Here is a 12,500-nt window from a genome sequence, read left to right as displayed (position 1 = left end):
TTTTCTTAATTCATGAAGTAAACTGACGATATATAATGTCTATCTTCTTTCCCTTTCGTTTTGCAGGTCTCAACCTTCTTTGCAGCTTCAGAATGTCTCCAAAGTAGTTCTTACGTCACCTGACTAAAGATGTAAAGGATCCAGGTGTTTTTAAATAAATCCACGTCCCCAGAATCCGGAGTCGAACTTTAATATGCATCATATATATATATATATATATATATATATATATATATATATATATATATGTATATATATATATATATATATATATATATATATATATATATATACATATATATATGTATATATATATATATATATATATATATATATATATATATATATATATATATATATATATATATATATATATATATCTTCCTTTCCATTCAAAGGAATGAGTACTCGTTCTCTCTCCACCCTCTGGTATGGGGGAGAGGGAGTAGTTAGGAAATAAGGAGTAGGAGAAGGGTTAAACCTGTGTGTAAGCGTATGCCTGTCCGTGCATATATATGTAAATATCTAGACGTCATGTTTTATGGCTCAATTATATTTGTGTGTGTATATATATATATATATATATATATATATATATATATATATATATATATATATATATATATACATATATATATATATATATATATATATATATATATATATATTCATATACATATATATATATATATATATATATATATATATATATATATATATATATATATATATATATGAGTGTGTATGCGTGTGGATATGTGCATATGTGTTTGCGTGCAATTATTAATGCATTTTTTAAGTTTTTTATGAGGTAGATATGAAGGTTTTGAAGCTTAGATGACACTCTTGTTTGCTATTATTATTATTATATTATTATTATTATCATTTTTGTTATTATTATTATTATTATTATTATTATTATTATTATTATTGATAATAATGCTATTATCATTATCATTATTTTATTATTATTATTATTATTATTATTATCATTATTATTATTATTATTATTATTATTATTATTATTATTATTATTATTATTATTATTATTATTATTATTATTATTATTATTAGCTAAGTAACAAAGATAGTTGGAAAAGCAGGATGCTATAAGATCAATGGCTCCTAAATGGATAATAGCCTATGATGAAAGGAGATAAGGAAATAAATAAACAACATGAGAAAAAAAAATTAAAAATATTTTGAGACCAGTAATAAAATTAAAATGAATATTTCATATATAAACTATAAAAACTTCGTAAGAAAAGCAAGAAGAAGAGAAATAAGATAGAATATTGTGCCCAAGTGCACCCTCAAGCAATAAAACACTATCTCAAGACCACTGGAAGTTCATTGTACAAAGGCTGTGGAACTGCTTAAGAATAGAGAACAATGGTTTGATTTCGTAGTGTACTTCTTTTAGAAGAGCTGCTTATTATAGCTAAAGAGTCTTCTACTCTTACTAAGAGAAAAGTAGCCACTGAACAGTTGCAGTGCAGTAGTTATCCCCTTGAGCGAAGAAGAATTGTTTGGTAATCTCAGCGTTGTTAGGGGTATGAGGACAGAAGAAAATGTGGAAAGAATAGGCAGACTATTTGGTGTATGTGTAAGCAAAGACAAAATGAGCCATAACCAGAGATACAGATCCAATGTCTAGCCAGTCAAAGAACCCAATAACTCTCTACAGGTATTATCTCAACTGGTGGTTGGTTCCCTGGTCAACCACCTAAAAAATTATTGGTTCTAGTAATTCAGAATATACTTATTTATTCTTTTCATCAGCATTAAATATCTTAATTTATTTCAAATATTTTCTGGTAAAAGTTGCTACTGGTAAGCAAAATACTCGTGTCAATACACTGTACAAGTAACTATAATGGATAAATGACCCCAATTTTCATGAATACTCGTATGCTCCTTAAATGTAATAAATGTGATTCTAGTCTAACTTTATAACATTAGTTAGCACATGTATCATTTCCACATTAGATCACGAAATAAAATAATTTCCTCAAATATCACATTTGAAATAATATATGCAATTATCTCTTTTATATGGTTTCCCATCTCTTTTATTTTGCTCAGGATTCATGCATATGCATGTATACGTAGTTTACAGGATTTATCTTTATAGAATAATATGAAAATCAATGAATAAAACAAATATATTATACTTCAGCTTTTATTGAATAAATATACATAAATAGCGGCTGATATTTTTGAAGAATAGGCAGGAGTTCGGTGAGATAAAGAAATAAAATATTTCTTTAGAAAATATTTGGTCGTATGTTTTACTTGGATTCGTTGGAACCAGAACCGTAGAAGTATCTGGGAGCTTCACGGGACTCGAAAGAGGCGGAGTTGGAGTCGGGGAACTGAGCCTCACCGGAGTAGGTGACGTCAGCGATGTATCCATCGTCACCATCGACGTGGAAGGCTACCTTCTGCAGGCGACCGTCGGGGAGCTGGACGTAGTAGGATCCCTGAGTGTTGTCTCCATCACGGGCTTCCTGGTGTCCGAAGTCGTTGCGGGAGGGGGCGTGGTTGACAGCCCAGTTGAAGTTGTACTGAGCCTCGCTGGACTCGAAGGACTCGGAGGATCCAGAGGAATACTGTAATCAACCAAATTATTTACATGTTAATACCAATTTGGGTAATTTGCTCTTGAATATATTTTATTTTCAAGTATTATCGCCGAGGAAAGAGAGATACACAAACTTCATTTGATATCAGAATCGATAAAATAATATATCAACGCCTACCCTTCTTGGAGGAGCATATCTTTCGAAGCTGTCGGCTGCAACTAGGGCAACCAAACCCAAAACTACCAGAGCTACCTGGAATAACAGAGGAATTCATGTTAGTATTTCCACAACAGATGAAGCACATATAAAAGAAAGAAGACAGTTATTTATTACTTGTTAACCAAAGGTCTTCTGACACTAGATAGATTCTTACCTTGGAAATCATGATGTTTACGATGATGTCTCGAGACGAGTCTGTTCTCATGATCTAACAAAAGGTGCACTCTATATATACCAGATCTGCGTTTAATGGGCGTGGCCTCTTCTGCCTATACTAGACGAGTTTTTCTAAAGGATTTCACTTATCAGGATTAGTCAATTTCAATTCTAATTTTTGTGTCAAGCTCTTAGAGTCATTCCCCCGCGTGCTCATTAGGTAAGTATCAGCCTTTAATTGTATTGTAAATCAAATCTACTTATAGTGACCTAATTGGAGGTTTTAATGATCAATATCAGTGTCATTATTATTTTATCTGAGTCTGTTATCCTTATTACAATTGAATCTGTTATAAGTTTAACAATTACAACAATCGTAATTATTATTATTATTATTATTATTATTATTATTAAATGCTATGTCACACTCGTAGCCGTTTCCTGGGCCAGGTTAGAACTCTTGGCTGGCCAGAAGCTATTATCTTTGAGTTGATTCCCCTTTGGCCTCTGATCCGGAGGCATGAGAGAAAATCCAGATATTTATGTAGTAAAATATGTGATTTATTTGGAAATGAGAAACCCGTCTGAATGTGTAAAATATATCATTAATTAAAAGCCAAGTACAAACATAACAACTATCTGCAATGGTGGGGATGGGTTAATTTCAGTTCTAAGTACAAAAAACCTGAATTCAAGTATAATTATAGGAGAATTTTCATCATCTTTTATTTATCTTTGCGGGTAAATGCTATGTCACTGTCGTACCAGTTTCCTGGACCAGGGTTTGATTCCACAACCAGCCAGAAGCTATTATCTTTGAGTCGATTCCCCCTTGGATCTCTAATCCTGAGGTATAAGAGAAAATCCACATATTAAGATGTTAAAATATATAGCTTATTTGAATAGGAATAACACATCTAAATGTGTGAAATTTATCATTCACCAAAAGCCCAGTACAAACATACTAACTATCTAGAATGATTGAGATAGGATGATTTCAATACTAATTTAAAAAAAACCTGTATTCGACAGGTATAAGTATAGGAGAATTTTCATTGACTTTTATTTCTCTTTGAGTCTAAATGCTATTTCACTGTGATACAGGTTTCCTGGACCAGGGCTTGATTCCCCCTTGGGTCTCTGATCCCGAGGTATAGTAAAGAATCCAGATATTGAAGTAGTAACATTTTTGAGTTAATTCCCCCATGGGTTAATGATCCCGAGGTATAGGAAAGAATCCAGATATTAAAGTAGTAAAAATGTGTCTTATTTTAAGCGTTAAAGGCACGAATAAATGTGCAAATTTTATCATATATATACATATATATATATATATATATACATATATATAAATATATATATATATATATATATATATATATATATATATATATACATATATATATATGTATATAAATAGGGTATATATATATATATATATATATATATATATATATATATATATATATATATATATATATATATGTGTGTGTGTGTGTGTGTGTATGCGTACGAGTATAGATAAAAATTATATACATAAATATGTATATATAATTGCCTTATTTCTCTAATACGCATTTCCATTTTCAGATTTTTAACATTTTCAGTATTTTTTTTTCTTTTTTGTTAATTTCACTTATTCTAATTTCTTTGTATTTGACCTTCTTTCTCCATTTCTAAATAACCCATCAAGAAAAGGATATTTTCTTAATTCATGAAGTAAACTGACGAGGTATAATGTCTATCTTCTTTCCCTTTTGTTTTGCAGGTCTTAACCTTCTTTGCAGCTTCAGAATGTCTCCAAAAGTAGTTCTTACGTCACCTGACGAAAGATGCAAAGGATCTAAGGCGTTTTTTAATAAATCCACGTCCCCAGAATCCGAAGTCGAACTTTAATATGCATCATATATATACATATATATATATATATATATATATATATATATATATATATATATATATATATATATATATATATATATATATATATGTATATATATATATATATATATATATATATATATATATATATATATATATATATCTTTTCATTTAAAGTAAGTGGCATTGCCAAAGGTATGACTACTCGTTCTCTCCCCATCCATCGAGTATGTGGGAGAAGGAATAGTTAGGAAACAAGGAGTTTGTGTATGCATATGCCTCTCTGCATATATATGTAAATATTTAGCCGCCATTTATTATGGCTCTATTATATGCATATATATATATATATATATATATATATATATATATATATATATATATATATATATATATTTACATATATATATAAGTATATATATATGCATATATATATATATATATATATATATATATATATATATATATATATATATATATATATACTGTATATATATGTATATATATATATATATATATATATATATATATATATATATATATATATATATACATATATATACAGTATATATATATATATATATATATATATATATATATATATATATATATATATGTATATGAGTATGTATGCGTGTGGATTTGTGCATATGTGTTTGCGTGCAATTATTAATGCATATTTTAAGTTTTTATGAGGTAGATATGAAGGTTTTGAAGCTTTGATGACACTGTTGTTTGCTATTATTTTTATTATATTATTATCATATCCTTTTTTGTTATTATCATTATTATTATTATTATTATTATTATTATTACTATTATTACTATTAACAATATTATTATCATCATTATTAATATTATTATTATTATTATTATTATTATTATTATTATTATTATTATCATTAGCTAAGCAACAACCATAGTTGGAAAAGCAGGATGATATAAGCTCAATGGTTCCTAAATGGAAAATAGCCCATGATGAAAAGAGATAAGGAAATAAATAAACAACATGAGAAAAAAAATGAAAGATATTTTGAGACCAGTAATAAAATTAAAATGAATATTTCATATATAAACAATAAAAACTTCTTAAGAAAAGCAAGAGGAAGAGAAATAAGATGGAATATTGTGGCCAAGTGTACCCTCAAGCAAGAGAACGCTACCTCAAGACAGTGGAAGTTCATTGTACCAAGGCTATGGAACTGCCTAAGAATAGAGAATAATTGTTTGATTTTGGAGTGTCCTTCACCTAGAAGAGCTGCTTACTATAGCTAAAGAGTCTTCTACTCTTACTAAGAGAAAAGTAGCCACTGAACAGTTGCAGTGCAGTAGCTAACCCCTTCAGCGAAGAAGAATTGTTTGGTAATCTCAGCGTTGTTACGGATATGAGGACAGAAGAAAATGTGGAAAGAATAGGCAGACTATTTGGTGTATGTGTAGGCAAAGATAAAATGAGCCATAACCAGAGATAGAGATCCAATGTAGTACTGTCTGGCCAGTCAAAGAACCCAATAACTCTCTACAGGTATTATCTCAACTGGTGGTTGGTTCCCTGGTCAACCACCTAAAAGATTATTGGTTTTAGTAATTCAGAATATACTTATATATTCTTTTCATCAGCATTAAATATCTTAATTCATTTCAACAATTTTCTGGTAAAAGTCGCAGCTGGTAAGCAAAATACTCGTGTCAATATACTGTACAAGTAACTATATTGGACAAATGACCCCAATTTTCATGAATACTCGTATGTTCCTTAAATGTAATAAATGTGATTCTAGTATAACTTTATAACCTTAGTTAGCACATGTATCATTTCCACATTAATCACGAAATAAAATAATTTCTTCAAATATCACATTTGAAATAATACATGCAATTATCTCTTTTATATGGTTTCCCATCTCTTTTATTTTGCTCAGGATTCATACGTATGCATGTATAAGTAATTTACAAGATTTATCTTTATAGAATAATATTAAAATCAATGAATAAAACGAATATATTATATTTCAGCGTTTATTGAATAAATATACATAAATAGCGGCTGATGATTTTGAAGAATAATCAGGAATTCGGTGAGATAAAGAAATAAAATATTTCTTTAGAAAATATTTGGTCGTATGTTTTACTTGGATTCGTTGGAACCAGAACCGTAGTAGTATCTGGGAGCTTCACGGGACTCGAAAGAGGCGGAGTTGGAGTCGGGGAACTGAGCCTCACCGGAGTAGGTGACGTCAGCGATGTATCCATCGTCACCATCAACGTGGAAGGCTACCTTCTGCAGGCGACCGTCGGGGAGCTGGACGTAATAGGATCCCTGAGTGTTGTCTCCATCACGGGCTTCCTGGTGTCCGAAGTCGTTGCGGGAGGGGGCGTGGTTGACAGCCCAGTTGAAGTTGTACTGAGCCTCGCTGGACTCGAAGGACTCGGAGGATCCAGAGGAATACTGTAATTAACAGAAATGATTTATAATTCAACATCAATTTGGGTAATTTCGTCTTGAAGAAATTTATCATTTAAGTATTCTATTTCAGGAAAACAGAAGCACAAACTCTAATCATTACGAAAATATATGAAACAAACATATATCAAAGCTCACCCTTCTTGGAGGAGCATATCTTTCGAAGCTGTCAGCTGCAACTAGGGCAACCAAACCCAAAACAACCAGAGCTACCTGAAAGAACAGAGGAATTAATATCATTATTTCCACAGCAGATGAAGCACATCTAAAACAGACAAGAGATCAGAATATATTTCTCTTATTAACCAAAGCTTTCCTGACAACAGATAGATTCTTACCTTGGAAATCATGATGTTTACGATGATGTCTCGAGACGAGTCACTTCTCATGACCTAGCCAATGGTGCTCTCTATATATACCAGAACTGCGTTTAAAGGGCGTGGCTTTTGCCTATACCAGACGAGTTTTTCTAAAGGATTTCACTCTTCAGGATTAGTTAATGAATCCTCATTTTCATGTCAGGTTTTTTGTAATTTCCCTGCTTTTCTATGAACTAAATATCAAGCTGTGACTGTTTTGCCAGTGGAGCTTACTTTTACTTACTTAATTAGAGGTTTTGACTTTTATTATTATTATCAATATCATTTTATCTGATTGTGCTATCATTATTATCGTTGAGTCGGTTTTTGAAATTTTAACATTTGATGTAATTTTTATTGTTATTATTATCATTATTTTCATTATTATTATTATTATTATTATTATTATTATTATTATTATTATTATTATTATTATTATTATTATTATTATTATTATTATTATTTTGGCGATTTGAAAGCTAGCCAATCAAGTTTTTACTTCAATTATTATCGCTGGTTTATATCTCAAATGATACTATTCGTATATATTTGAATGATTATTATATTTCCTTTTGTTCTTAATCAAAGGATGTGATGAAAGGCTAACATGAATGTATAATAAGGGAAATTCTAGAGGTTTAGCAACTACTACTAGTACTACTACTACTACAATAGATAATGACAGTAATAATGATAATAACAAAACCAGGATCGGCTGGCAATGACCAATTATTAAAGTTAGGGTGATTTTAATCGTATTATTGTCTTAAATGCTATTGGCAAACCCCTGACATGAATAAAAAACATGCCTAAGGCCTTTGTCACGCAATGGACTAGAAACTGCTCCATTTGTAGATGTTATTGAAATACATACATACATATATATATATATATATATATATATATATATATATATATATATATATATATATATATATATATATATATATACTAAGAGGATACCTCCTGAAACTCTATGTTCCTCTAGGTGACAGTATGTGGATGGGGATGCCCCCATAATTCATAAACTTTTACAGGCTATTACACGATGATACCTCTGGGACTGTTTTGGCTTATGGTAGCTTCAATGAAACATTCAAGGTTAAGTCAGGGTCAAACAGGATTGTGTTGTTACCCCTACCTTATTTTCATATTTATAGCTCCTGTTGGCACCTCATTTAAGAGGATCTACCTCCAGGTACTTCTATCAGTTACAGAAAAGAAGGAGGAATATTCAATCTCAACTGTCTAAAGGCAAGAACTAAAGTACATTCCAACTCTATTGTCGAGTTCCAGTTTGCATACGATAATGCTACTGAGCTAAAACTGAAGATTATCTGCAAATGATATTGAATAGATTTGCAAAGGCCTATTTTCGTCTTGGACTGTCCATCAATATTAGAAAACCCCAAGTATTACATCACCCCTTCCAGCCGAAAGTACTATAGAAGTAAATGGTGAAAACCTTTAATTTGTGCATCGTTTCCCTTACTCAGGCAGTCATCTATTTTCAAATCCCAATATAGGTGACGAATATCGCCTAAGATGTAGAAGAATATTCCACTGCATGCTTACTTTTTATAGAAACTCAGCTTTCGGAGGGTTACACAAAAGAGTCTTTGATTATCTTAATTTATGTGTTGACAATAAAACCAGGGTATATCAAGATATAGTCCTACCTAGTCTTTATGGCTCTGAAACCTTGACAGCTTACTGGCACAACATCAAAATCCTTGAGAAATTCCATCAACGGCCATTGCAAAACATCTTGAAAATGACTTTGGGAAGCCACTGCACCAACGTATGTGTTCTAGAAGAGGGAAACTGATCTAGTGTTGAAGCCATTTTGATGAAAAACAATAGAGATGGTCGGGGCACGTTGTCAAAATGAGACACCCGCCTTCCTAAGGAACTGTTTTACTCAGAACTAAGTAATGGGAATGGAAAATTTGATGAATCAAGGAAGATATTAGGGGACAACCTAAAGGAGAAGTGAAACTATGTGATATTGATAATAGAAATTGAAGTCTGATACGCTGGAGTGATCTGTCTGGAGAGATGTAGTGAAAAAGAGAATTGAAGAATTTGAAGACAACTGAAAACAACACTCGGAGAATTGAAGAGGTCTAGGCTTGGTCATCGGGGTTACCCAGTACACAACCTCCACTCCTACCTGACAACAAGTGTCCCAACTGTGACAGATTATATGGTTCTCAATTTTGTCTCACTAACGACATGAGAACCCATCAGTTATATCCCGGAGCAGCAGTCATAATTGATTCAAGTGAAGATCAGGATGATGATATATGCATATAAATATATATGTATAATTATATACACAGTATATATACATACATACATATATATATATATATATATATATATATATATATATATATATATATATATATATATATATATATATATATATATTTCTTTAGCACTTTTTTATTTTGAAATCTTTATCTAATTTATCGTGTTTTTATATCTAAACTACTTTCATTTCTCTCTGTTTTATTGACCTAACTTGAACATTTCCTAAAACTTTAAGAAAATTATATCTATTCAATTCCTATGAAAAAAGTATTGTGTATGCTGCCAATATTCTTTAATTTTCTGTTTGTTGGTCTCGCCCTCTCTGTCCAATTACAAAATGACTCGAGAAGGAGATGAAACATCACGTGAGTAAAGTTGCTGAAAATTCATGGTGATTTTAAATATATCACATTTTTTATGAATCTTCACTATGTATCATACATATTCATAATGTATACATATATATGATTAGATATATATATATATATATATATATATATATATATATATATATATATATATATATATATATATGTATATATATATATATATATATATATATATATATATATATATATATATATATATATATATATATAATCATCTATGGACGCAAAGGGCCTCGGTTAGATTTCAAAGGCCGTCTCTATCTTGAGCTTTTAATTCAATATTTCTCCATTCATCATCTCCTACTTCACACTTTATAGTCCTCAGCCATATAGGTCTGGGACTTCCAAATCTTCTAGTGCCTTTTGGAGCCCAGCCGAACGTTTGATGAACTAATCTCATTTGGGGAGTGCAAAGAGCATGTCTAAACCATCTCCACCTAACCCTCACCATGATCTCATCCATTAATGGCACTCGAGTAATCTCTCTCATAGTTTCTTTTCTAATCCTATCCTGTCATGGACAGTATTGGCAATGGCATACACACACATACACACACACATATATATATATATGTATATATATATATATATATATATATATATATATATATATATATATATATATATATATATATAAATATATATATATATATATAATATATATACACAAACATATATATATATATATATATATACATATATATATATATATATATATATATATATATATATATATACATATATATATATATATATATATAAATATAATATATATAAGTATACTCACACACACACACACACACACACACACATATATATATATATATATATATATATATATATATATATATATATATATATATATATATATATATGTATGTATGTATATATTGTCCATATGAGTGTGTGTCTATGGTGTAGCCTTGATACAATTTTAATAACTTTTATAATTTTTTTCATGAAATACATCTAAATATTTGAAGTTTGGATGAAAAGTGTTTTTTTGCTTTAGTTGCTTTTATCCAAATAAACGAGTTTTTGCAACTCAGAGAATACTTACATATATTTTATATCAATGTTAAATATATTACTTAGAGTTTGGGGAAGAATCCTCTTTTTTCGCCCATTTTCCAGAAAAGAGTTGTGTTGGTACTCAGAATACACTACTGTTAGTATAAATATATTTAATTTACGATTTTGGCAAAATGTCCCCGATTTGCAAGGATACCCGCATGTTCCTTACATGTGATAAATGTGATTCTAGTCTATCGGTTTATGGTTAATATAATAATTTCCTCAAATATCAAATTCACTACGGGATATTAAAATATTCTTTTATATGGTTTTCAAGAATTTTTTATTTTTATTTTGCTTTCAGGATTCATGCATATGCATGCATTCCTGATGAACAAATTGCAGGATGTATATCTATATAATGTTTTGAAATAAATAAATGAAACAACGTATATTATACTTCAGCTTTTATTAAATAAATATGCATAAATAACAGCTGATGATTTTGAAGAATAATCAGGAGTTCGGTGAGATTTAGAAAAAAATATTTCTTTGGAAAATATTTGGTCGTGTGATTTACTTGGATTCGTTGGAACCAGAACCGTAGAAGTATCTGGGAGCTTCACGAGACTCGAAAGAGGCGGAGTTGGAGTCGGGGAACTGAGCCTCACCGGAGTAGGTGACGTCAGCGATGTATCCATCGTCACCATCGACGTGGAAGGCTACCTTCTGCAGGCGACCGTCGGGGAGCTGGACGTAGTAGGATCCCTGAGTGTTGTCTCCATCACGGGCTTCCTGGTGGCCGAAGTCGTTACGGGAGGGGGCGTGGTTGACAGCCCAGTTGAAGTTGTATTGGGCCTCGCTGGACTCGAAGGATTCGGAGGAACCAGAGGAATACTGTAATCAACCAAATTCTTTAGAATTTAATACCAATTTGAATATATTTAATTTTTAAGTATTATTGCCAAGGAAAGAGAGATACACAAACTTTATTTGATATCGGAATCGATAAAATAATGATATATCAAAGCTTACCCTTCTTGGTGGAGCATATCTTTCGAAGCTGTCAGCTGCAACTAGGGCAACCAAACCCAAAACAACCAGAGCTACCTGGAAT

At 30.6% G+C, this 12,500-nt stretch overlaps 3 protein-coding genes across 4 annotated transcripts in view; all 3 read right to left on the bottom strand.

Annotated features, from left to right (window-relative positions):
• Positions 1-2,279: 2,279 nt before the first annotated feature.
• LOC137623472 (pro-resilin-like) lies at positions 2,280-3,009 on the bottom strand. Its single transcript, XM_068354304.1, has 3 exons — positions 2,959-3,009; positions 2,763-2,846; positions 2,280-2,612 (listed from the first exon to the last, which is right to left on the bottom strand). Exons 1-3 carry the CDS (start codon positions 3,007-3,009, stop codon positions 2,292-2,294), a joined length of 456 nt encoding a protein of 151 aa, XP_068210405.1. The 3' UTR covers positions 2,280-2,291.
• Positions 3,010-6,863: 3,854 nt separating this feature from the next.
• On the bottom strand, positions 6,864-7,677 carry LOC137623730 (pro-resilin-like). The gene is made up of 3 exons (XM_068354554.1): positions 7,644-7,677; positions 7,444-7,518; positions 6,864-7,290 (listed from the first exon to the last, which is right to left on the bottom strand). Exons 1-3 carry the CDS (start codon positions 7,653-7,655, stop codon positions 6,970-6,972), a joined length of 408 nt encoding a protein of 135 aa, XP_068210655.1. The 5' UTR covers positions 7,656-7,677; the 3' UTR covers positions 6,864-6,969.
• A 4,208-nt stretch (positions 7,678-11,885) lies between these two features.
• Positions 11,886-12,500, bottom strand: part of LOC137623729 (pro-resilin-like) — a 10,177-nt gene continuing 9,562 nt past the window's right edge. The window contains exons 2-3 of one of the 2 annotated variants that reach the window (XM_068354553.1): positions 12,419-12,493; positions 11,886-12,280 (exon numbers count right to left, since the gene is read on the bottom strand). In XM_068354553.1, coding sequence (XP_068210654.1) covers positions 11,960-12,280; positions 12,419-12,493 — 396 coding nt within the window. In that variant the 3' untranslated portion in view covers positions 11,886-11,959. The remainder of the gene's footprint in view (positions 12,281-12,418; positions 12,494-12,500) is intronic. The other variant, XM_068354551.1, reaches the window with a different exon arrangement.

The sequence above is a fragment of the Palaemon carinicauda genome, chromosome 30, assembly GCF_036898095.1.
Source record: "Palaemon carinicauda isolate YSFRI2023 chromosome 30, ASM3689809v2, whole genome shotgun sequence".
Classification (NCBI taxonomy): Eukaryota; Metazoa; Arthropoda; class Malacostraca; order Decapoda; family Palaemonidae; genus Palaemon; species Palaemon carinicauda.
Note: the sequence above shows the minus strand (reverse complement) of the source record. Positions and strands in the feature narration are given on the sequence as shown.

What these genes read in the sequence shown, in the direction of transcription:
- LOC137623472 (XM_068354304.1), bottom strand. Translation starts at nt 3,009, where the DNA reads ATGAGAACAGACTCGTCTCGAGACATCATCGTAAACATCATGATTTCC. An exon ending in TAAACATCATGATTTCCAAG is followed by an intron (nt 2,847 to 2,958) that starts GTAAGAATCTAT and finishes TGAATTCCTCTG; the next exon opens with TTATTCCAGGTAGCTCTGGT. An exon ending in GATATGCTCCTCCAAGAAGG is followed by an intron (nt 2,613 to 2,762) that starts GTAGGCGTTGAT and finishes GGTTGATTACAG; the next exon opens with TATTCCTCTGGATCCTCCGA.
- LOC137623730 (XM_068354554.1), bottom strand. An exon ending in GATATGCTCCTCCAAGAAGG is followed by an intron (nt 7,291 to 7,443) that starts GTGAGCTTTGAT and finishes TGTTAATTACAG; the next exon opens with TATTCCTCTGGATCCTCCGA.